The sequence below is a fragment of the Engystomops pustulosus genome, chromosome 10, assembly GCF_040894005.1.
Source record: "Engystomops pustulosus chromosome 10, aEngPut4.maternal, whole genome shotgun sequence".
Lineage (NCBI taxonomy): Eukaryota > Metazoa > Chordata > Amphibia > Anura > Leptodactylidae > Engystomops > Engystomops pustulosus.
This window is the reverse complement of record NC_092420.1, coordinates 99,500,213-99,524,700: the sequence shown is the minus strand read 5'-3', so window position 1 is coordinate 99,524,700 and position 24,488 is coordinate 99,500,213. Positions and strand designations below refer to the sequence as shown.

The 24,488-nt window shown below is 48.4% G+C and overlaps 1 protein-coding gene across 1 annotated transcript; it reads right to left on the bottom strand.

Annotated features, from left to right (window-relative positions):
* Positions 1-5,931: 5,931 nt before the first annotated feature.
* On the bottom strand, positions 5,932-23,651 carry CTH (cystathionine gamma-lyase). The gene is made up of 13 exons (XM_072127858.1): positions 23,523-23,651; positions 17,572-17,920; positions 15,592-15,673; positions 15,406-15,501; positions 13,862-13,971; positions 12,065-12,196; positions 11,730-11,787; positions 11,536-11,613; positions 10,617-10,769; positions 9,459-9,580; positions 8,997-9,049; positions 8,042-8,180; positions 5,932-6,919 (listed from the first exon to the last, which is right to left on the bottom strand). The coding sequence occupies exons 2-13, from the start codon at positions 17,746-17,748 to the stop codon at positions 6,854-6,856; spliced, it is 1,266 nt and encodes a 421-aa protein (XP_071983959.1). The 5' UTR covers positions 17,749-17,920; positions 23,523-23,651; the 3' UTR covers positions 5,932-6,853.
* Between the last annotated feature and the right edge of the window lie 837 nt (positions 23,652-24,488).

Sequence of the window (24,488 nt, the reverse complement as noted above, 5' to 3'; positions counted from 1 at the left end):
TCCATCTCCTACCCCTCCATCTACTCCTCCTCCATCTACTCCTCCTCCATCTACTACTCCTCCATTTACTCCTCCTCCATCTACTCCTCCTCCATCTACTCCTCCATCTACTCCTCCTCCATCTATTACTCCTCCATCTACTCCTCCATCTACTCCTCCTCCATCTACTCCTCCATCTACTCCTCCTCCATCTACTTCTCCTCCATCAACTCCTCCATCTACTCCTCCATCTACTCCTCCATCTACTCCTCCTACATCTACTCCTCCATCTACTCCTCCTCCATCTACTTCTCCTCCATCTACTCCTCCATCTACTCCTCCATCTACTCCTCCTCCATCTACTCCTCCTCCATCTACTGCTCCTCCATCTACTCCTCCTCCATCTACTGCTCCTCCATCTACTACTCCTCCATCTACTTCTCCTCCATCTATTTCTCCTCCATCTACTCCTCCATCTCCTACCCCTCCATCTACTCCTCCTCCATCTACTCCTCCTCCATCTACTACTCCTCCATTTACTCCTCCTCCATCTACTCCTCCTCCATCTACTCCTCCATCTACTCCTCCTCCATCTATTACTCCTCCATCTACTCCTCCATCTACTCCTCCTCCATCTACTCCTCCATCTACTCCTCCTCCATCTACTTCTCCTCCATCAACTCCTCCATCTACTCCTCCATCTACTCCTCCATCTACTCCTCCTCCATCTACTCCTCCATCTACTCCTCCTCCATCTACTTCTCCTCCATCTACTCCTCCATCTACTCCTCCATCTACTCCTCCTCCATCTACTCCTCCTCCATCTACTGCTCCTCCATCTACTCCTCCTCCATCTACTGCTCCTCCATCTACTACTCCTCCATCTACTTCTCCTCCATCTATTTCTCCTCCATCTACTCCTCCATCTATTACTCCTCCTCCATCTACTACTCCTCCATCTACTGCTCCTCCATCTACTTCTCCTCCATCTACTCCTCCATCTACTCCTCCATCTACTCCTCCATCTATTACTCCTCCTCCATCTACTACTCCTCCATCTACTTCTCCTCCATCTACTCCTCCTCCATCTACTCCTCCTCCATCTACTCCTCCTCCATCTTCCACTACTAGGACTTCTAGAGTATATATTGTCCATCATCTCTACTATAACTTTTACATGACTACTCCCCCATCATCCCCATCTGATGAGCACTTCTTCTCCATCATCTGTACTATTGCTTGTAGATAACTACTCCTGTCATCCCCATCTGATGACTATCTCCTCTCCATCACACTTTTGTTACTTTTACTTCATTTCGTCTCAATCATGAACTGCTTTTACTTCTAGATTAATTCTGCAATATCACTTACTAAATGACTACTTCTCCATCATGTTACTTCTGCATGACTACTACTTTGTAATCCGTTACTATAACCTTAAGAGCACTTCTTGTCCATCATCTGTATTATTACTTGTAGATAACTACTCCCATCATCCCCATCTGATGAGCACTTCTTCTCCATCATCTGTACTATTACTTGTAGATAACTACTCCTCCATCATCCCCATCTGATGAGCACTTCTTCTCCATCATCTATAATATTACTTGCAGATAACTACTCCCATCATCCCCATCTGATGAGCTCTTCTTCTCCATCATCTATAATATTACTTGCAGATAACTACTCCCATCATCCCGATCTGATGAGCACTTCTTCTCACACTTTTGTTACATCTACTTCATTTCTCCTCCATCATCCCCTTTATTACTTGTAGCTCAGTTCTGCCTTATCACTTAATAAATGACTACTCCTCCATCATCCTCTTCGATTACTTTTAGCCAGTTGTGTCCTATCACTCACTACTATCACTTCTAGACACTTTCTTCTCTGTAACCCTCAGTATTAATAATAATAATTCCTTTATTTATATAGCGCACACAGACACCGCAGAGCTGCACAGAGCTGCCAGATCAGTCCCTGTGCCCATGGGGCTCACAATCTAATCACCTACCACTATGTTTTGGAGTGTGGGAGGAAACTGGAGTACCCGGAGGAAACCCACACAAACACGGAGAGAACATACAAACTCTTTGCAGATGTTGACCCTGGTACTTGACCCCAGGTCCCCAGCGCAGCAGGTATTACTGTATTACCCAGTGCTCCAGACCCCCCCCCCCCACAATCACCACTACTTCCATCATCCCTATTATTCTATCCCTTGTTGCTGACTTCTCCATTGTCCATGATCCTTCCTTATATCTCACTCCTCAGCCATTGCTACAATTGTAGCTCAATCCTCCAGCAGTACAGTTCATGCTGCCCCCATTATCCGCCCCCATTATCTGCCCCCATTATCTGCTCCTATTATCTGCCCCCATTAGCTTCCCCCATTATCTTCCCCCCATTATCTGCCCCCATTATCCGCCCCCATTATCTTCCCCCTCCAATGGATATTTGTCTCCTCCATCCATTATCCGGCTCCTCGTGCTGCTTATGCTGATGAGAGTATTACGTTCAGCGCTTGGGGTTGTGCGTTGTTTTATTGTCAGGCGCCGCACGTTCCCGGTGATATAATCCGCACTCCTCATCTGTGCACGGAGGAGGCTCCTGGGATTTGCATCTCTATATGTTACCCCCAGGGGATAGAAGATCCTTCCCTGCACCCCTAAGGACTGGTCCCTATGACAGTGATGTATATGGCCCAGCTAGGGACCCCCTGCACTTCTATATACTGAGCATAGGTGGCGCCCCCTATGGGAAACCAAAATGTAGTTCCCGGAAGAGTAATTGTGACATCTACATCTACCTACATCTACCTAGTGATTAAGATATGTAGCATTTGCAGGGGAATGTGCAGGATTGGAAAACATGGCTGATTTCCGCCACCACTGTCCTGGGGTAGTGTCAGGTATTGCAGCTTAGTTCCATTTACTTCATTGTGGTTGAGCTGCAGTACCAGGCACAACCTGTGCACAGACGTGGAGCTGTTTCTGGAAGAACAGTTTGAATGACTTTGGTACAAACTGGGTCAGCAGGTGTGGACATGCAAACTACAGGTATTGTCTCAGGAGAGATGTGTAGTCAGACCTTTGTGGATGTTGTTAGTAGCAGCAGGACTGTGATATATGGATTTATATTCCAGGATTGAAGCTTCTGCAAGTGCACAGGGGCTGTGTCCTCACACTGCTGTGCTCTGTGCTCTCTGCAGCCAATGTTAGGCATTTTCTCTGCAGAGCTGTGGATCATACCTTTGTGTATGCTGTTAGAAGCAGCAGGACTGTGATATATGGGTTTATATTCCAGGACTGCATCTCCTCACACTGATGTGCCCTTGAACTAGTCCTTTGGTCTGAGTAACTGCTATAGCATTGGATGGGAGGAGCAGTGGAGCAGCTTAATACAGCAAACCCTACAATCCTATATGCTATATAAATCCATTTTGATAGTTCTGCTGCTACTAACAACATACACAAAGCATGATTAGGCTGTTTCCTATTACTACTTGATTGCAATGGTATTTTTCTGTGCTCTCAGTTCTGTTTCATTGCTCCTCCTTTATACTCTAAGTGACTGCTGTAGCAGAGTACTGCTTCAGCTTTTACTAACAGCAGAGGGGAGGGGCTATAGAGCAGATAAATGCAAAGAGCTATAGGCAGAGGAGGGTGAGAATAAGGTACAGGTCAGTGTCAGGATAGGCAGGATACACAGTTTGCAGAATCAGGTTGTGGGTCAGCGCCGGAAGCAAAGGTCCAAAGTCGTGGTCAACACCAGAGATCGACAATGGGAAACCGTCAGTGTGCAACAAACCTTCCTGGGAGGAGAGGAGACTTATATAATGAGGGGTCACTGGGGATTGGCCAGAGGAAGGGGACATGTGACAATGAGGAGGGCAGTAGCCCTGGGCTCTAGGGGGGTAACATGTCCTGCTGTCAGGGATGGGGAGGGACTGCCGGTATCACAGTCGGTTACAGGAGAACCCGAATCCAAGGTTTCCTGATGATCACCCCTCCCCCGTGTATTCTCTTTCGGCCATGTTTACACCTGTTGCTCCATGGCTCCTGATTCTGGCAGAGATTTTAGGTCATGTTGTCACATCTACTTTGCCGCAACCAACATAAATTGTGTAAGAACCCGTCCCATGGGAGAGAGTCTATATATATCCGCAGCACAGCGTCACGCGGGGAGATCAACTGAAGCGCGTCCGAGATACGCGAGAGACACGACATATGGTGCCGGGTATTTTACTAGGCTCTTAGCAAACAAAAAAAATCCCAGAAACCTTTCATAGGAGTCGTAGCGAATGTTCAATGAACTAAAATCTATAAATACCACCACCGGCAATACTAGCAACTCTGTTATAATACGGGGGGGGGGGGCAGGTGACTATGATGACGCGGACACTGGGGGCAGGTGACTATGATGACCCGGATGTTGCGAGGTCGAACTCGTCATAGTAATCAGACCACAAATGGACTAAGTTTTCCAGACTGAATTTTGCTAACACATCCCTTACTGCTTCTGACCAGCAAACTGCCTCAACTTCAGCTTTTATAGAGGCGGTCACACTTACAGATGATCAATATACCGTATATATATATTTAGCAGTGGCTGTCTGTTCCCTACACTGTAAAATCTTGTAAAAAGCAGTAAGTGTATAAGTGAATAGTCAGTAAACTTTCAATGGATTGCAGAATTGCTAGAAGAGCTTCTTTCTCCACTTCCTTTGGCTCCTGTAAGACTCCTGGACGTGTTCCTGGCTTTGTTATGACAAGTCCAAAAAACAGTCGAGAAGGTGCAAGAGTTACTGCAAAATATCTCCATTAGGCTTCATTGGGCTGCGTTAGTGTGTGTTGTGTAAGACATCCAACCCCAATGTTTGTGTAGCGATCCAGAGTAGGGTCCCTACTAATTTCTAGGGAGTAGGTCTGATCTACAGGCTTTTTAGGAAAGCAATGAGGCAGATTTACTTACCCGGTCCTGTCACGATCCCCGATCCGAAGGATCCGACGATGATGAAGTCCAGCGAGATTCACGTAGCTCATGCGCCCGATTTCCTGCATGTGTCACTTCCCCACTCAGGTCCCCGGAGTTCACCTTCTTCTTCCTGGTGTTTGTAAGTGCATTGTCTTGCGACACAAATTGCTTTGTTAAATCCTGTGCGTTGTCCGAATGCGTCGGATCTTTCAACGCCCCCCCCCCCCCCGATTTGTGTCGTGCGAAAGCCGGCACGGTGCACCAAGATCTGACCGCGTGCGCCAAAAACTCTTTCTATATGCGGCACAACATGGAAATGGTCAGGTATTCCAACGATAGTGCAGACCGAGGACCCTTAGTAAATGAGCCCCAATGTGTTTATATTTAAACCCATGTCTAGCTTGAGCAAGATGGAACACCACTGCCGCCTACTGCTGTGTATTGGTATTTACGTTCAATTAACATATTTTTATATATATATATGCTTAATGTTTACGGTTTGATATCACCTGGTAGTAAGCAGGCTGCACCGTAGGCTGGCAGCTCAAGACATTCTAGAGGTAGCATCCAATGGTTTATGCTCTCATTCTGGGTGTAGAAGAGTAGAGGAATTATAGAGGAGAGAATTGTGTGATGTAGCAGCGCCACGTGAGCTACAGCTAGAGTTCCAGACTTCAGAGTCAAAATTTAGAGGATATTCTCACATGTTTTCCTGGGATAGCCACATAGCATCACAGGCCACCCCTTTAACCCCAGCCTGGGACCATTACCATCTGGGAGTGCTGGGGGGATCCTTACCTCCGTGCTTGCCTGGTTCCTTTCAGCCGCTGCAGGTCACTCACCTGGTGCCTAGCACTGATACCCCCTGCCTTCTGGGCTGTTATTGCCCATCCCCCATTAGGCCCTGGTGGCCCAAGATTTGGCAAAACGTTGATTTTAACTTCTTGACACATAAATAAAAACACAAAGTCCATGTAAAAATGATATAAGATTTATTGAGGCTCGGAAATACTGGACTGGATCACGTGACAACCGTTTTTTATAGAGCAGCCCCTTCTCCAGGTTCTCCATAGCAGAACTGTGGGATACAGTAATTTTTATGTTTCTGAGCTCCATGTGAACCATGACAAATCCCTGAGCCAGGCTCTACACAAGGATCTTCACATTTACTCAAGTTAACTTGGCAAAGCTGCATTAACAGTGCTGAAATCTTCCTGAATTCCCTGCTTAATCAGTATCTTCAGAGCTCACTTGGATGATTTACAATCAGACGAGGGTCATTGCCCCCTTATTAACTTCCCCTGAGAATTATAAGTGCTAAATTGCGGTGGAGAAAAAGAGTAGAAGAGTTTTTGTTCACAAACGTGCTGACCGTTTCCAAAGACAACCAGTAGAATTGTGATTGCTGCTCTGGAGTATGATACAGTCTAAAAATGCAGTATTATTACAAGGCATGTAATGTAATGTACAGGGTCTCCACCAGCAGAATAGTGAGTGTAGTATCAGTACAGGGTATGTGATGTAAATGTGTGTGTACAGCAGAATAGTGAGTGCAGCTCTGGATCAGTATTTAGTATGTAATGTAAATGTGTGTGTACAGCAGAATAGTGAGTGCAGCTCTGGATCAGTAGTTATGTAATGTAAATGTGTGTGTACAGCAGAATAGTGAGTGTAGCTCTGGATCAGAATAAGGTATGTGATGTAAATGTGTGTGTACAGCAGAATAGTGAGTGCAGCTCTGGATCAGAATAAGTTATGTAATGTGTGCATTAAAGTAACATATTAGTTAATAATTACATTGTGTCTCCGAGGTCGGAGTTGTCACAACTTTCTTTTTTTCAATAAAATATTTAAAAATTTCTGAGAATTGGGTCAGGAATGTTCCGTTGGTCTGGATTCAGCAATTGGACTTCAGATGCTGCAGTAAATCCTCCACCTTGGTTGGGTTTGTTATGTCTGGATGCTGTAAGATAAGATCATAGGTTATGGCTCTGATAGAACATCCTCATGTATGGGGATTATAGGACCTGCAGGACCCTTCAAGCATGGGCTTGATCTAAGGTCTCGTTCACACTGTTGTATCGTGGCGCTGCGCGTGGGGCTGTATCGTGGCGATGCTGCGCGCGGAGCTGTATCGTGGCACTGCTGTGCGCGGGCCTGTATCGGGGCTCTGCATGGAGCTGTATCGTGGCTCCGCTGTGCATGGAGATGTATCGGGGCTCCGCTGTGCATGGAGCTGTATATGGAGCTGTATCGTGGCTCCGCTGTGCGCGGAGCCGTATCGTGGCTCCGCTGTGCGCGGAGCCGTGTCGGGGCTCCGCTGTGCGCGGAGCCGTGTCGGGGCCCCGCTGTGCGCGGAGCCGTGTCGGGGCCCCGCTGTGCACGGAGCCGTGTCGGGGCCCCGCTGTGCACGGAGCCGTGTCGGGGCCCCGCTGTGCACGGAGCCGTGTCGGGGCCCCGCTGTGCACGGAGCCGTGTCGGGGCCCCGCTGTGCACGGAGCCGTGTCGGGGCCCCGCTGTGCACGGAACCGTGTCGGGGCCCCGCTGTGCACGGAGCCGTGTCGGGGCCCCGCTGTGCACGGAACTGAATTGTGGCTTCCATGGTGGAGCACGAGCTCCTTACAGACCTGCAGGCAGCACAACATCCATGTACATAGCGGTAGATGGAGATTTGCTCCTACAGGAGAACATCACCCAATGCATGAGGTCTGATGGAGACAATGGAGCAGCGCAGGATGAAGGACTCAATATTAACAGGATCTTGTGGGATTTCATTGGTTATTTTGCCTGATTCATGGGTTCCCCATGGGTAGCACCGATAAAAGGAGGCGCTCCTGGGGCTATAAGCACAAGTGGACTGGTGGTGGGGCAGGAGACACGTGTGTCCTTGCTGCGCACCCGGTTACTATAAGGGCCCCATGGACAGAATGGAGAACCTTATACCATGGTCACTCGGAGGTCAGGGGTCGTTCCACATCCTAATGGCACCAATGTGATTGCCTGAAGCATCAGAATATAATGGCGCTGGATGTGACCCGGTCGGGTTGTAATGATAATGGTGTCTCTACACTGGACCCCTACTCACCGCAGCCTGCAATGCCTGGTCCAGGTCCTCTATGATGTCTTCTGGGTCCTCTAACCCTATGGAGAGGCGGATGAGGGTGTCGCTGATGTTCAGGGCGGCTCGGTCCTCCTCTGGCACGGAGGCGTGAGTCATAATGGCTCTGCACAGGAGGAAACAGAGGATTACACCGACCATAAGAACGCTGGAAGCAGAGGAGCCCCATCTGTCCCCGCGACATTACACTCTACGATCTGGAGAATGGACGCGGCAGGACCAGGAGATTGTCCAACTACTGGGACTTGATCAGGAGGACCGGACCTCCTGCTGCTCCATTTAATTGACTGGTAGTGTCAGAAGTTGCTGAGCACAGCACTTTTATATCTGGTACTTCCATTCACTGTCTAGGAGAATTAGATGGAAATTGCTGAGCTCAGCACTTGGCTCTCACTCCCTCCCATACTACTGAACAGAGTTGTATGATGAATGCTCCATTTGCCACTCCACCAGTTAATCTAATTGCTGCCAGGGCAGTCTTCATATACATCCAGCACACATCAGGGCATTGCTGCCAGGGCAGTCCCCATATACATGCATTATACTTCATTGCTGTTTCCCACAGACAGCGCCAGCCCCAGGTATCAGTAGGCCCCTGGGCGGCAGACCCTCAGTGGCCCCTTTGCAGTGATGGTGGCATTACAAATTCAGAAAATAAAATAGACTCAGAATCCCTAAAATATTCCCTAGTTTATCATTCCAGCCCCCTCCTGGTTATTTTGTACAAAGCCCCCCCCCCCCTGACCTCCTATGGATTCCTTATGTGCCCCCCCCCCCCCCCAGCAGCTCTGGGCCCTGGCACTTGCCCGGTGAGCAGTGACCTCTGATCTGTGGCTCATCCACCATTGGTGACCTACAATTCCCAGCGATCCCCGGCTCCCCGCGCTGGAGGCCGTGCAGTGCACATGTGGGAGATACTTACGGGTGCTCGGCCAGACTTTCGTATCCTCCAAGGCTTTCAGCGAGGGCAAAAAGCTGTGGAAACAACAAGGCAGAAGTCACCGGACGTGCAGGTGATGACAGGAATAATCTGGAGCAGGTGAGGCCATAGCAGACGCCACGTGGGATCAGCAGGGAATGTTTGATGTTACAACAATTATTATGGGAAATATTCAGCGCGGAGCCAACGTGATACGGGAAAGGCTTCTATCTGGTGCCAGGAGGAGCCGGACAACACATAGAGCCACAGAGGACAATGCCCCCCCCCCCCCCCCAGGCACTTCTAATAGGACGGGTCATCAGAGCGGGATCTTTGGGGTTTTACCCCCCTGAACCCACAGACAATATTCCACAAGAAAATGTAACAAGATTAGTGCAGGTTAAGTCCATCATATGTAGAGGAGATTCCGGAGTATAACAAGCAGCGGAGGAGAAGGACACTTACCTTCAGGCTCTTGAGGAAGGTCTTGGCATGCTCTAAGCTGCCCTTGATGTAGAACGTGACCATCCCGGGGACCCCGGTGCACTGGCGCTGGGTGATCTCATACTGAGCGTGAGACGGGAGCCCTGAAACAGACGGACAGCAGCCGAGCCGGACATGAGAGCTAGACAAGGGGAATATGTATCTCTGCAGAGCAACATTGTAGGCGCCCTGATGCCCACCCGAGACCCTCAAACCTTGATAATTACCCAATAATTCTACCCATCCTGGTGATTGATGTAACGAGGCCTGGATGATAACATTTCTCGCCACGTTACAGAATTATACAGGAATGACTCATGGGGACAGGAATATGCAAATTATATAGGGAAAAAAATGGACTCTAGTGCCACCTATAGGCAGCGACCATGTAAGACAGTGTCTAACCATAGACTGACCTTAAAGGGAACCTGTTACCAGCTTTTACCCCAATAAACTACCAGCCCCCTCAGATAAAGTATACAATTCCCTCTAATGTGAGATCTCACCCCGCTTACCTATAAAATAAAACTCCTCCATACCGAGGCAAATGTGACTCTTCTCACCTCAAGTTTGGCAATTTCACTTTTCATTTTTTCATGCCCCTATATTCTATAGCACCTCATACACATGCTATTGGTGTCATTTTAAAGATAAGAATCTCATCATTCAGATCACATCCGGCTTTCGGTTCTGGGATTTACAAGACTGGACATAGAAGCAATAGGCAGGAGCTAGATCTTTATTTCCAACTATGTTTTTAGCCGCCTGAGTCTCCAGTTCTATAGTCAAAGTCACAAGCCTCAAGTGATCTGAAAGATGAGATTCTTACCTTTAATAAGACACCAGCAGCATGTTTCTAGGTGCTATAGAACAGAAGTTACTGATACTCCCCCTGCAGCCACCAAACTTGACTCATTTCATGTGTGAAAATGGGGTGAAAAGAGTCATATTTTCCGGACTTTATGAAAGATTTTTTTTATAGGTAAATGGGAGAAATTCCACAAAAAAGAGGGAATTCTATTAAAAAAAAAAAAACATTTCATACCCGACCTGAGGGGTCTAACAGTTTAGTGGGGTAAAACCTGGTGACAGGTTCCCTTTAATCACAACTAAGAATATCAGCAGGGAGACAAGTTTTACCTGGAAACAGGACCTTGTCCACACGAGGGTCTCTCTCCAGAAACATGGCCACGGCCAGAGCGTTATGGAAGTGCTGCTTCATTCTGAGCGCTAAGGTCTTCAGACCTCGGTTGCAGAGGTAGCAATCAAACGGGGAGGGGATGGCACCAAGAGCTGCAAGACACAAGGATGATCAGAACCTTCCTGGGATGGGAGATAACGGATCAGACATACTGAGTGTTAACACGTCCCATCCTGTAATCTCATGAGTGATGAAGGTATTCCCCTCTCTGTACTGAAGACACATGCATGCACTCAGCCCAGCACGCACGCGCGCACTCAGCCCAGCACGCACGCGCGCACTCAGCCCAGCACGCACGCGCGCACTCAGCCCAGCACGCACGCGCGCACTCAGCCCAGCACGCACGCGCGCACTCAGCCCAGCACGCACGCGCGCACTCAGCCCAGCACGCACTCAGCCCAGCACGCACGCGCGCACTCAGCCCAGCACGCACGCGCGCACTCAGCCCAGCATGCACGCGCGCACTCAGCCCAGCACGCACTCAGCCAAGCATACATGTGTACAGGGAGGTGGAAGGAATAGCTATGGGCCGCTGTATATGCAGATTTCTTGATAATACAGGGTATTGGATATGACGATTCACACGATGCCCAACAATCTGCAGGTTTTATCTACTAAATGTGAATAGGAGACACAAGATACAACAACATCCTGTGTCTGTTCTGGAGATCACTGGACCGGCAGTTTGTGTACTCGACCCGTCGCTCCATTATTAGGGGGGTGGGGGACGGGTCCTTGGTTCTGATAGTGGTCAGACTGCGGCACCATCCTGTGGCGATACCTTGGGACAACCCCTCTAAATCCTCATACACACAGCACATATCAATCACCCCATAACCAAAAGACTTCCTTACTCACCGTTCTGAAGGAACTTTAACCTTTCGTACAGTTTTTCACAGTTTACAGAAACCAATCCCATCACTACATCGCTGTGGCCTGGAACACCAAGAGTTAACCATTTAAATACAGACATTGGGGACATTTGGGTAATAAATGGATTTATCAGGCATAGGGCGCCCCCTGGTGGGAGGATCTATTACTGCTGTTCTCACCGTTCATGTACTTGGTTGCTGAATACATGCAGATATCTGCTCCCAGAGCCAAAGGCCGCTGCAAGGAAGACAAAGATTATGTCACGTGCAACATATTATACACATTATATCACACGGCTACATTTCTGCATCTATAAATATGACCCCGTACAAAACCTTTGTATTCAATCATCCTACTGATTCGTACTGAGCGCGGAATTTAACTTTCAAATTGTGTCGCAAGAACAAGTTACATGCACCAGGAAGAAGAAGGAGAACTCCGGGGACTTTTCTCCCTGTCAATTTCCCACGAGATATGTATCCACAATGTTTCCGGATGAATAAGGATCACTTACCTGGAAATAGGCGGACATGAAGGTGTTATCTACAGCCAGGATGAGGTCCTGGTGCTTGTGAACGATTTCGGCGCAGCCTTGTATGTCTATCACCGTCAGAGTCGGGTTCGTTGGAGTCTCGATCCACACAAGCTAAGAACAAAGAGAACAGAGATTTGGACGCTGGGAAAATCCAATATGCACATAAGTAAAGGGCGTAATGTGGATTAAAATATTAATATTCATCATTAATATTACATTGTTGGGGGTCCAACACCCAGCACCGAGAAATAGCTTCAGAAGAGCTCGACCCAATCCTTGGAGGGAGAATTCCTCCTTATAAGACATCACTGTAGACATAGGACCGGTGCGGCTCGTCCTAAGTCACTATACTCAGTGGTGGATCCTCAGCCCTTAGACATAGGACAGTGCAGCTCGTCCTGAGTCACTATACTCAGTGGTGGATCCTCGGCCCTTAGACATAGGACCGGTGCGGCTCGTCCTGAGTCACTATACTCAGTGGTGGATCCTCAGCCCTTAGACATAGGACCGGTGCGGCTCATCCTGAGTCACTATACTCAGTGGTGGATCCTCAGCCCTTAGACATAGGACCGGTGCGGCTCGTCCTGAGTCACTATACTCAGTGGTGGATCCTTAGCCCTTAGACATAGGACCGGTGCGGCTCGTTCTAAGTCACTATACTCAGTGGTGGATCCTCGGCCCTTAGACATAGGACCGGTGCGGCTCGTCCTGAGTCACTATACTCAGTGGTGGATCCTCAGCCCTTAGACATAGGACCGGTGCGGCTCATCCTGAGTCACTATACTCAGTGGTGGATCCTCAGCCCTTAGACATAGGACCGGTGCGGCTCGTCCTGAGTCACTATACTCAGTGGTGGATCCTCAGCCCTTAGACATAGGACCGGTGCGGCTCGTTCTAAGTCACTATACTCAGTGGTGGATCCTCAGCCCTTAGACATAGGACCGGTGCGGCTCGTCCTGAGTCACTATACTCAGTGGTGGATCCTCGGCCCTTAGACATAGGACCGGTGCGGCTCGTCCTGAGTCACTATACTCAGTGGTGGATCCTCGGCCCTTAGACATAGGACAGTGCGGCTCGTCCTGAGTCACTATACTCAGTGGTGGATCCTTGGCCTTTAGACATAGGCCAGTGCGGCTCGTCCTGAGTCACTATACTCAGTGGTGGATCCTCGGCCCTTAGACATAGGACAGTGCGGCTCATCCTGAGTCACTATACTCAGTGGTGGATCCTCGGCCCTTAAACATAGGACAGTGAGGCTCGTCCTGAGTCACTATACTCAGTGGTGTATCCTTCGCCCTTAGACATAGGACCGGTGCGGCTCGTCCTGAATCACTATACTCAGTGGTGTATCCTTCGCCCTTAGACATAGGACCGGTGCGGCTCGTCCTGAGTCACTATACTCAGTGGTGGATCCTTGGCCTTTAGACATAGGACAGTGCGGCTCGTCCTGAGTCACTATACTCAGTGGTGAATCCTCAGCCCTTAGACATAGGACCGGTGCGGCTCGTCCTGAGTCACTATACTCAGTGGTGGATCCTCAGCCCTTAGACATAGGACCGGTGCGGCTCGTCCTGAGTCACTATACTCAGTGGTGGATTTTTCCGGATCCTCGGCCCTTATGTTACTGGGGCCCTAGATGTGCACAGCTCTGCCCCAACCGGGAGAGCACAGGTTATATTTTCGAACAATTTGTGTGCCCCCCTCCTTAATAAGGAGGATAATGTGCAACACCTCCCCCACCCCCTTACACATCTATATGGGGCTCAGGCCACTTACCTTGGTCTCTGGAGTGATCGCAGCTTCCAGACACTTCAGATCGGAGCAGTCTACAAAGATCACCTTCAGGCCCATCTCTGCTGCTATTCTCCGAAAATATCGGTTTGTACCTGCCGGGAAATACAGATTACAGATGACCCCGTCATTACAGGCCGCAGCAAGTTAACCCCTTCCCTGCTCCAAAACCCAAAAGATCGTTCTGGTTCAATTTGATGTGTAGTGAAAGTTTGGAAACCATTTTAACCTCTTACTGACCAGGTCTGTAATACGTTTTAAAGATCGTGATAGTTCAGTGATTTTTTGGATGTAGTGGTGTAAGAGCCATCATTACGCTGCTGTGAGCGGTGTAGAAGAGGGGGGTGTATTACTCCCCGCTCTGCCACAGTAACAGCTGCCGGTCCCATTCTCCCTGTGGGACCGGTCGAGGTCGCACACCCGCGATGCCTCATCGGTCGGGTGGTCAGGCATGGGAAGTTCACGTGGTCAGCGCCACTTCAGTGCTATGCGGGAGGAAAGGAGAAGGCAGAAGCGATAATAAAGCCATTCTACCTTCTCCCCAGAAGTTGTCGCTGCCGATTTGGGACCTGCACCCCCATTCATCAAAACAGTGAACGAGTTAAAGGAGTTTTCCCACCAAACAAGTTAGGTCCTATCCACAGGATTGGGCCCAACTTCTTGATCGGTTGGGGTCTCACTGATGCGACCCCTACAGATCACAAGACCAAGGGGTCCGATGTACCCCTGTCGGACCCCTCGTACTTCCCTGAGATGAGCAGAGCAGCAGGACCCTGTACTGCCCTGTTCATCTCTATGGAGCTGGTGGAGATTGCCGAGCGCCATACTCGGCAATCTCCTCCAGGTCCATAGAGATGAACGGGCCAGTCCAGCCATGTGCGTCCTACTTCTCTGCTCATCTCGTGGAGCAATGGGGATACATCAGGCAACACTTTCTCGGAATCTGTGAGGGTCTTATCACTGTGACCCCTGCCGATCATTAAGTTAAGCCTTATCCTGTGGATAGGGCCTCACATGTTTCAGGGGAAAATCCCTTTAAAGGAAACCTACCACTTGTAGTGGCAGGTTTCCGATGGCAATACCGGGCACCAGCTCAGGGTGAGGTCAGGGTGAGCTGGTGCCGGAGCTTATTTTAGTTAGTGTTTTAAACCGCAGTATCGCGGTTTAAAACACTTTTTAAACTTTATAGCCGGCGCAGGCAGGTACGCGCTCGGCGCTTACCGTGCGCGCGGCTACATAGGAAGTGAATGAGAGCCGCGTGCACGGTAAGCGCCGAGCACGTACCTGCCTGCGCCGGCTATAAAGTTTAAAAAGTGTTTTAAACCGCGATACCGCGGTTTAAAACACTAACTAAAATAAGCTCCGGCACCAGCTCACCCTGATCTCACCCTGAGCTGGTGCCCGGTATTGCCATCGGAAACCTGCCACAACAAGTGGTAGGTTTCCTTTAAGGACTCCAATACTTTATAGACACTTGTATTGATGCAGCCCCTAGAGATCCCGGGTCTCCTAGTCAGAGGCTCCTGTACCTCCATACACATCACTGGTGCAGATGATCTGGTCTCCGGCCTTCAGCAGATGCGCGATGTTCAGTGTCGCAGCCAAGCCGGAAGCGTAGGCCAAACCTGGAGGGAAAGAGAAGAGACGTCACCGAGCCTGCCCATAGAGGATAAGAGGCCTCGGGTGAGCGGATCCGGCATGTTCTGGACACTTACAGTATTTAGCACCATCCAGGGCAGCGACAGCTTTCTCCAGACAATTCCTTGTAGGGTTACCGCTGCGGCTGTACTCGTAACCCTACAAGATAAAGGAGGCACAAAAATCACTTTTACTGTTAGGATTTCTAGAAATTACTACTTAGTTAAAATAAAAAGCAACTTAAAGGGGGAAATTGTTGCTGGTAAAGAACAGTCGGGGGATATTAAAGGGGCGGTCACATAAAGACGAGACCTGTTTATGTGGAGGGTAGAGAGCAGAGCGGGAGTCTCTCCAGAGTCCGCAGGAGCACAGGCCGCCTTCAGTCTGTATGAATGCATCCCCTGTGCAGCAGCTTCTGATAGGTGTCCCCACCCCTTTAAGCAGAGCGCAGATCTGTAAGGCTTCATTGAGGTTTACTGGACTTAGAGTCGCTTTACACAGAGATGAATGAATGGGAGACGCGGCCGTGATGGGATATAAAACTTGTATAGGAGGATATAAAATGCCTCATTACTGGGTGTAACCCTCCTGCTCAGCATTACACACTGCACCAGCACATCAGCTCCGAGTAGTCACAGGATTTACTCTGATAATTAGTAGAATTAGAGGCGTCTCACTCCTAAAAGCCAATGGTCCCTGGGTCAACATATGCAAAGAGTTTGTATGTTCTCTCCGTGTTTGTGTGGTTTCCTCCGGTTTCCTCCCACACTCCAAAACATCCTGGTAGGTGATTAGATTGTGAGCCCCATGGGGACAGGGACTGATCTGGCGGCTCTGTGCAGCGCTGCGGTATCTGTGTGCGCTATATAAAGAATTATTATTAATGGCCCCAATCATTATAGAGGGAGCTCACTGGGCCAACCGGAACTGCTGAAACATTCTCTCAGAACCTGAAGGTATCACCTGGACATTCTCTCCATTAGGCACTGATACTTATCAGTAGTGATGTCGCTCTAGGGGTCCTAGGGGCGCACTTGGCCGCAGAGGTCAGGGATTGGCTAAGCTTTCAGGTGTCTGTGATATGATGGAAGCAGAAGCCACGTAGACCGGCAGCTCAGGGGGGATAAGAGAATCTGGAGAGGTTCCCGTTTTTATACATAATCTGCACTCATGGATTTTTATGCTCTCTCGGGAGATCCCTTTAAGTTCCTTCGGAGCCTTGTGTCCCCTCATGGCTCTTGCTGGATGTAATAAATGTCATAAAGAAGTTAAACTTTGACTTGACAGAACCTTGGGCAGATCTCCAAGCGATAGTCAGCGATTCCCCACAGCTGAGGATTTCACAAGCGTCGGGCACTGGGCCACCGCAGCCAATCACAGAGCAGCTCTGACAGACCTGACCCAAAATTTCGGTTTAGTAGCACAACATGACGGTATACAGGGCGATACTGATGGAGGGACACAGGTCCCTGCGGTGACACCTGCTCAGGTGCATACAGTCCTATAGGTGCCACGTAGCGTCTCCTATAGGGGCTCCAGTGGCTATGGATGAAATGATGTCGTGTCATGTGATCCGGTGCTGGATTTTTAGCGTTTTGAATCCGTACAACATAATGATGACTGTAAGTTATCTGCGACTCGTCAGCGGATTATTATTTATCCCAAATCCAAAAATGCGTCCAGTAATCACATGGCCCTCGTATTATAACTACTCAAATCCCTTATTCATTGGGCAGAAGCTGCTACACCCCCGGCTGGGACCCCCCCCAGATCCTGGAAAGTGCTGATCCGCAGTGACTAAGCAGGTTGCACCGGCGTCTCATGTAATGTTACATCATGCTCGTCCCTCCATGTACAAAGCGATGGAAGCTGCTGGAGATCTCTACATGTACACAATGGGGGAGCAGGACAATAGGGGGGGAGGGGGGAGACAGGCAGGAACATGCTGGAAACTGCTGCAGAACCTCTTCACAGAGAAATCTTACCATAGTTATCTGCGAGCTCACGTAACTAAAACCTCAAACTCTGCCTCCTAGAAGTGTGTAGTGGCCACTCACCGCATGCTCTCCGGGTCCGTGCTGCTTGAAGGTGGTGGACAGGGAGATGGGGGGCACCACTGCCATGGAGTTCCATTGCTCGGGTTCCTGCCCCGTGTGGATAGCCTCCGTGGCAAAGTGCTTGAATGCTTCCAGGTAGCCCTGTGTAGGGCACTGCCGCTGCTCCTGGTCCTGCATGCTGCGGGATGTGGCACCGTGCCCTCTGCTTACCCCTCCTTATGAGCAGGGCCCTGGCTCTGGGCTGGATCTCATTGGCTGAGGGTGGAGGCGTGGAGGAGGAGGGGATGGGACCGCCCACTTTTCCTCTGATTTCATCAGCAGCAGCTTCATCACTGTGACAATGTATCAACTGCAACCACAGCCAATAGGCAGAAAGTAAAAGAGATACAATGTTACACTGATGCAAGAATCCGATGTGTATAACAATACAGAAGATGCATCACAACATACTGCTTCAAATAGGACACTATGTACAATCTACTCAGCTCCTCTTGCTCTATAACATGCTGCTTCCCGATAGGAGATTATGCAGAATCTGCTCAGCTCCTCCTGCTATATAACATGCTGCCTGCAGATAGGACACTATGTACAATGTGCTGAGCTCCTCCTGCTCTATAACATGCTGCCTGCAGATAGGACACTATGTACAATGTGCTGAGTTCCTCCTGCTCTATAACATGCTGCCTGCAGATAGGACACTATGTACAATGTGCTCAGCTCCTCTTGCTCTATAACATGCTGCCTGCAGATAGGACACTATGTACAATCTGCTCAGCTCCTCCTGCTCTATAACATGCTGCCTGCAGATAGGACACTGTGTACAATCTGCTCAGCTCCTCCTGCTGCTCCATAACATGCTGCCTGCAGATAGGACACTATGTAGAATCTGCTCTGCTCATCCTGCTCTATAACATGCTGCCTCCAGATAGGACACTATGTAGAATCTGTTGAGCTCCTCCTGCTCTATAACATTAAGCCTGCAGATATGACACTATGTACAATCTGCTCAGCTCCTCCTGCTCTATAACATGCTTCCTGCAGATAGAACACTATGTACAATCTACTCAGCTCCTCCTGCTCTATAACATGATGCCTGCAGATAGGACACTATGTACAATCTGCTGAGCTCCCCCTGCTCTATAACATGCTGCCTGCAGATAGGACACTATGTACAATCTGCTCCGCTCATCCTGTTCTATAACATGCTGCCTGCAGATAGGACACTATGTAGAATCTGCTGAGCTCCTCCTGCTACTCCATAACATGCTGCCTGCAGATAGGACACTATGTAGAATCTGCTCCGCTCATCCTGCTCTATAACATGCTGCCTGCAGATAGGACACTATGTAGAATCTGCTCCGCTCCTCCTGCTCTATAACATGATGCCTGCAGATAGGACACTATGTAGAATCTGCTGAGCTCCCCCTGCTCTATAACATGCTGCCTGCAGATAGGACACTATGTACAATCTGCTCCGCTCATCCTGTTCTATAACATGCTACCTGCAGATAGGACACTATGTAGAATCTGCTGAGCTCCTCCTGCTACTCCATAACATGCTGCCTGCAGATAGGACACTATGTAGAATCTGCTCCGCTCATCCTGCTCTATAACATGCTGCCTCCAGATAGGACACTATGTAGAATCTGCTGAGCTCCTCCTGCTCTATAACATGCTGCCTGCAGATAGGACACTATGTACAATCTGCTTAACTCCTCCTGTTCTATAACATGCTGCCTGCAGATAGGACACTATGTAGAATCTGCTGAGCTCCTCCTGCTCTATAACATGCCTCCTGCAGATAGGACACTATGTACAATCTACTCAGCTCCTCCTGCTCTATAACATGCTGCCTGCAGATAGGACACTATGTACAATGTGCTGAGCTCCTCCTGCTCTATAACATGCTGCCTGCAGATAGGACACTATGTACAATCTGCTGAGCTCCTCCTGCTCTATAACATGCTGCCTGCAGATAGGACACTATGTACAATCTGCTTAACTCCTCCTGTTCTATAACATGCTGCCTGCAGATAGGACACTATGTACAATCTGCTTAACTCCTCCTGTTCTATAACATGCTGCCTGCAGATAGGACACTATGTACAATCTGCTCAGCTCATCCTGCTCTATAACATGCCTCCTGCAGATAGGACACTATGTACAATCTACTCAGCTCCTCCTGCTCTATAACATGCTGCCTGCAGATAGGACACTATGTACAATGTGCTGAGCTCCTCCTGCTCTATAACATGCTGCCTGCAGATAGGACACTATGTACAATCTGCTCAGCTCCTCCTGCTCTATAACATGCTGCCTGCAGATAGGACACTATGTACAATCTGCTTAACTCCTCCTGTTCTATAACATGCTGCCTGCAGATAGGACACTATGTACAATCTGCTCAGCTCATCCTGCTCTATAACATGCTGCCTGCAGATAGGACACTATGTACAATCTGCTTAACTCCTCCTGTTCTATAACATGCTGCCTGCAGATAGGACACTATGTACAATCTGCTCAGCTCATAAAGTAATGATCACGGTTCTTAAAATGTTCCCAAGTATTTTAGTTGCAGGACCATATAATATTTCTGCCATTCCTATACTATAGAATGGAGAGGCAGATCTCGGCCAGGTCGCAGGGTCCATTATCACGCTTCATGGCTGGATCCTCTCTGATGAACTCGTTATATCCTGTGGATAGGAAATAACCTAAAGGAAATCTACCAGGAAAATCCATCCTGATAAACCCGGGACATTACTCCAAGCACCGGGACTGTGGGATCTTCTCATATATGTTGTCCATTACCTCCTCCCTTATAAAATAAAATGATACTAAGAAGCCTAAGGGGTAGCTCCTCCGTGATCTGGGTTTACAGACTGTTACACTGTCTCACCCAACCCTTGACGTGCAAAACTTGCATTGCACTCTGACCGATTGGGGCACATTTACTAAGGGTCCGAATCGCGTTTTTCCGCCGGGTTTTCCGAATTTTACAGATTTGTGCCTAATTGCCCCGGGATTTTGGCGCACGCGATCGGATCTTGTCGCATCGGCGCCGGCGTGCATGCAACGAAAAACGGAGGGCGTGGCCGGCGGAAAACCCGACGGATTCGAAAAAATTTCGCTATTTAAAGAAAAAAAGTGTCGCTTGACACGCACTTAGATGCACACCAGCAGCGACACCTGGTGGACGACCTTAGTGAATCGCCGGAAGACCCGAATCCTCGCCGGAGAACGTGCCGCTGGATCGCGACTGGACCAGGTAAGTAAATGTGCCCCAATGTATTCAATTGATTTTTTTCAGACTTTTTGTTTCAAGCATGTAAATTTTTAAAGCATGCGTTTTTAAAAAACGGATGCGTTTTTTAACGCATGCATTTTCAACGATCTGAAAATGCACTACCTAAAAATGGCCCAAAAACGGCCTAAAAACGCCATGTGTGGCATCACCCTTAAAGAGAAAGAAGTTCTGGCATGTGAAAGGAGGGAAGTAAAAAGTGAAGCGCAGATCTCCGGGGCCGATGACTCCCATTGTCTCCAGATGAGTCAGGACATTAGCCTTATGATTATATTATTCCGGTATATAGATGAGGATTGTGTTATTGGACGCACTCTACGGACACGCAGGATTAGTCACAGCCCCCAGATCCTCCAGTCTGTCATGGCCGCAGGTCTGATAGAGGATATGGGAGGGGGTGCGCTACAGCTATAATCAGAGCAGATGGTTTTATATGGACAGTCCAAGGTCTCACAAAGGTCAGAGGTCAGAGAGAACGCCCGTATACCCAGGATACGTCCCCTGTATTGATGTGATCAGTGCATATACTCAGCTGTGGTCCCCGGGGTGGGGCCCATTCATTACTCTAAGCTGTGCGCTCTGGAAATGATAGAGTTAAAGATCACAAATCCTCCAGACATCTAGAGGGGCTACTGGGCTCAATGACTCTTATTAATAAGATGGGTTAATATTTAACCCGTTCCATACTGGAGCACACAAGGTCATCATCTAAAGGCGTTCCTGGAAAAACCCACTTTGGGTCCGGACCGGGTGTCAGGGCAACAAATCTCATCCACACAATGCGTAAAAAATCTGCAGCGCCAAATGTTTTCACGCTACAAGGCAACTAATGCTGCAGATTTTTATGGCAGATTTTTATTGCAATGCAAAGGTTGAAGCCGCAGGGAGGGCTGGAATATCTGTGGATTTATTACCCTGGGGTGCGGTAACACTGCAGTGATATCTCTGACCCACCTCCAGATCTTCCTCCTCCACTCACCTTTCCATGGAGGTGAATGATGTGCAGGGACAGATGGGAGTCAATATGTGGCAAATCTCTAGTTTATTCATGTTACAGCGGACGGGTAATCACCACCAGAACAGAGCGGGGGTCACTTGGGACACCCACCCTACCTATGGCGCTGGCATCAGCACAGAGAAGAACAGCTCCATTTGTTGAGTAGTGACCAGTTTGAGTAACTGCAGCTCAAAAAAAACAAAAAAATTCCTTTATTTATATAGCGCACACAGATTATGGAGCGCTGCACAGAGCTTTCCCTGTCCCCATGGGGCTCACAATCTAATCACCTACCAGTATGTTTTCCGAGTGTTGGAAAAAACTTGGGGGACCCGGAGGAAACCCACACAAACACGGAGAGAACATACAAACTCTTTGCAGATGTTGACCCTGGGACTTCAACCCAGGTCCCCAGCGCTGCAAAGTTGTGATGCTAACCACTGAGCCACCGTGCTGCAAGGCTGTAGTACTAACCACTGAGCCACAGTGCTGCCCCAATAGAATAAAAGCTGAGCTGCAGTAACACGGCTTGGCCACTACGCACAGAAAAGAGCTGTTCTGGTTTTGTTCTCTGCATTGATCATGTTGCTAGAGGCTGCTATGGTCAGATTGTTGGTCCCAATTGCCCTATGATTTGATATGGATGCCCTATGATTTGATACTGATGCCCTATGATTTGATACTGATGCCCTATGATTTGATATTGATGCCCTATGATTTGATACTGATGCCCTATGATTTGATACTGATGCCCTATGATTTGATACTGATGCCCTATGATTTGATATGGATGCCCTATGATTTGATACTGATGCCCTATGATTTGATAAGGATGCCCTATGATTTGATATGGATGCCCTATGATTTGATATTGATGCCCTATGATTTGATACTGATGCCCTATGATTTGATACTGATGCCCTATGATTTGATATGGATGCCCTATGATTTGATACTGATGCCCTATGATTTGATACTGATGCCCTATGATTTGATATGGATGCCCTATGATTTGATACTGATGCCCTATGATTTGATATGGATGCCCTATGATTTGATACTGATGCCCTATGATTTGATAAGGATGCCCTATGATTTGATATGGATGCCCTATGATTTGATACTGATGCCCTATGATTTGATATGGATGCCCTATGATATGATATGGATGCCCTATGGTATGATATGGATGCCCTATGATTTGATATGGATGCCCTATGATTTGATACTGATGCCCTATGATTTGATACTGATGCCCTATGGTATGATATGGATGCCCTATGATTTGATACTGATGCCCTATGATTTGATATGGATGCCCTATGATTTGATACTGATGCCCTATGATTTGATACTGATGCCCTATGATTTTATATGGATGCCCTATGATTTGATAAGGATGCCCTATGATTTGATAAGGATGCCCTATGATATGATATTGATGCCCTATCCTTTGGTAATACATAGTAACAATCCATACTCACTTGATGGTTCCCCTGACCTTCCATTTCTGCCGTGTGCACTCCCTGGTCCAGAACTTACCATTTTCTCCTCTTTTCCTGCTCCGGCAGTTCTTTATCATTAATAATCCAATCATTCCATTTCTGTTCTGATCATTACTACTGCCAATCACTGGCCTCAGTAACTCACCACCATTGAGGCCAGTCAGACACGTGCAGCTTTGTTCAGCTTTTGCACTGGATTCACTACATGAAGAATAGTTGATCTGGGTTCCTATATATACCAGTGTGCTGCCTGGAGGATCAGAGGGGCAAATCTTCTCATCCATACGGAGACCTGTGATATAAAGACGTGCAGGTTACTTTGTATCATGTGGATATGAGATGTATCTGCAGCAGCCTGACTATTATAGTGTGACATATGGTGCCAGCGCTTCTCCAGTACAGATGGCATTCAGTCGCTGATGCCAGGATCCCCCTGTAATCTTCTGCCTCAATAAACTCCTCCATTGCCTTCTCACACGGCCACAATACGAGGTTTGCGGATGCTGCCGCCTGCTGCCATCTGCTGCTTACCCATCGCTGCCACCTCCTCAGCATTGCTCTTATGGGATCTCAGTAAATATGTTTGCACATATATCGCGCTTACACCTGTCCGTGCCCACTGCCAAACCTCTTCCCTGGCTTCAAAGTTGCCCACAAAATTTGACTTTTGTGCCCATTTTCCGTCAGCTCAGAGAATCTTCTAGAACAGTCGTTTGTATCCCATGAGAATATTTTGTATCCACTTGTGCCTTGTCCCGATGCCGACTTTCGCCTGGTATCAGGAGCCGTTGTTATAGACGGTCAGAACCACCAGAAAACTAAATTGGCAAACATATAAAATTGAAAAAGGAAGGAAAGTAAGACAGCAATCAAAAAATCTGCACATGAGTTCAGATAGTTGGGTGCTCGCAGCCAAAGATTCTGGTACCTGAACCTGTAGTCTGGGACATCGATGGAGGAAGCCACAGCACGCCGAAAAATCCAAAGTATAAAGGCTTTATTTACATAGAAGGCATAGAATTCGCGACGTTTCGATTCACAATGAATCTTTCTCAAGCATGAGAATGCTCAAGCATGCTTGAGAAAGATTCATTGTGAATCGAAACGTCGC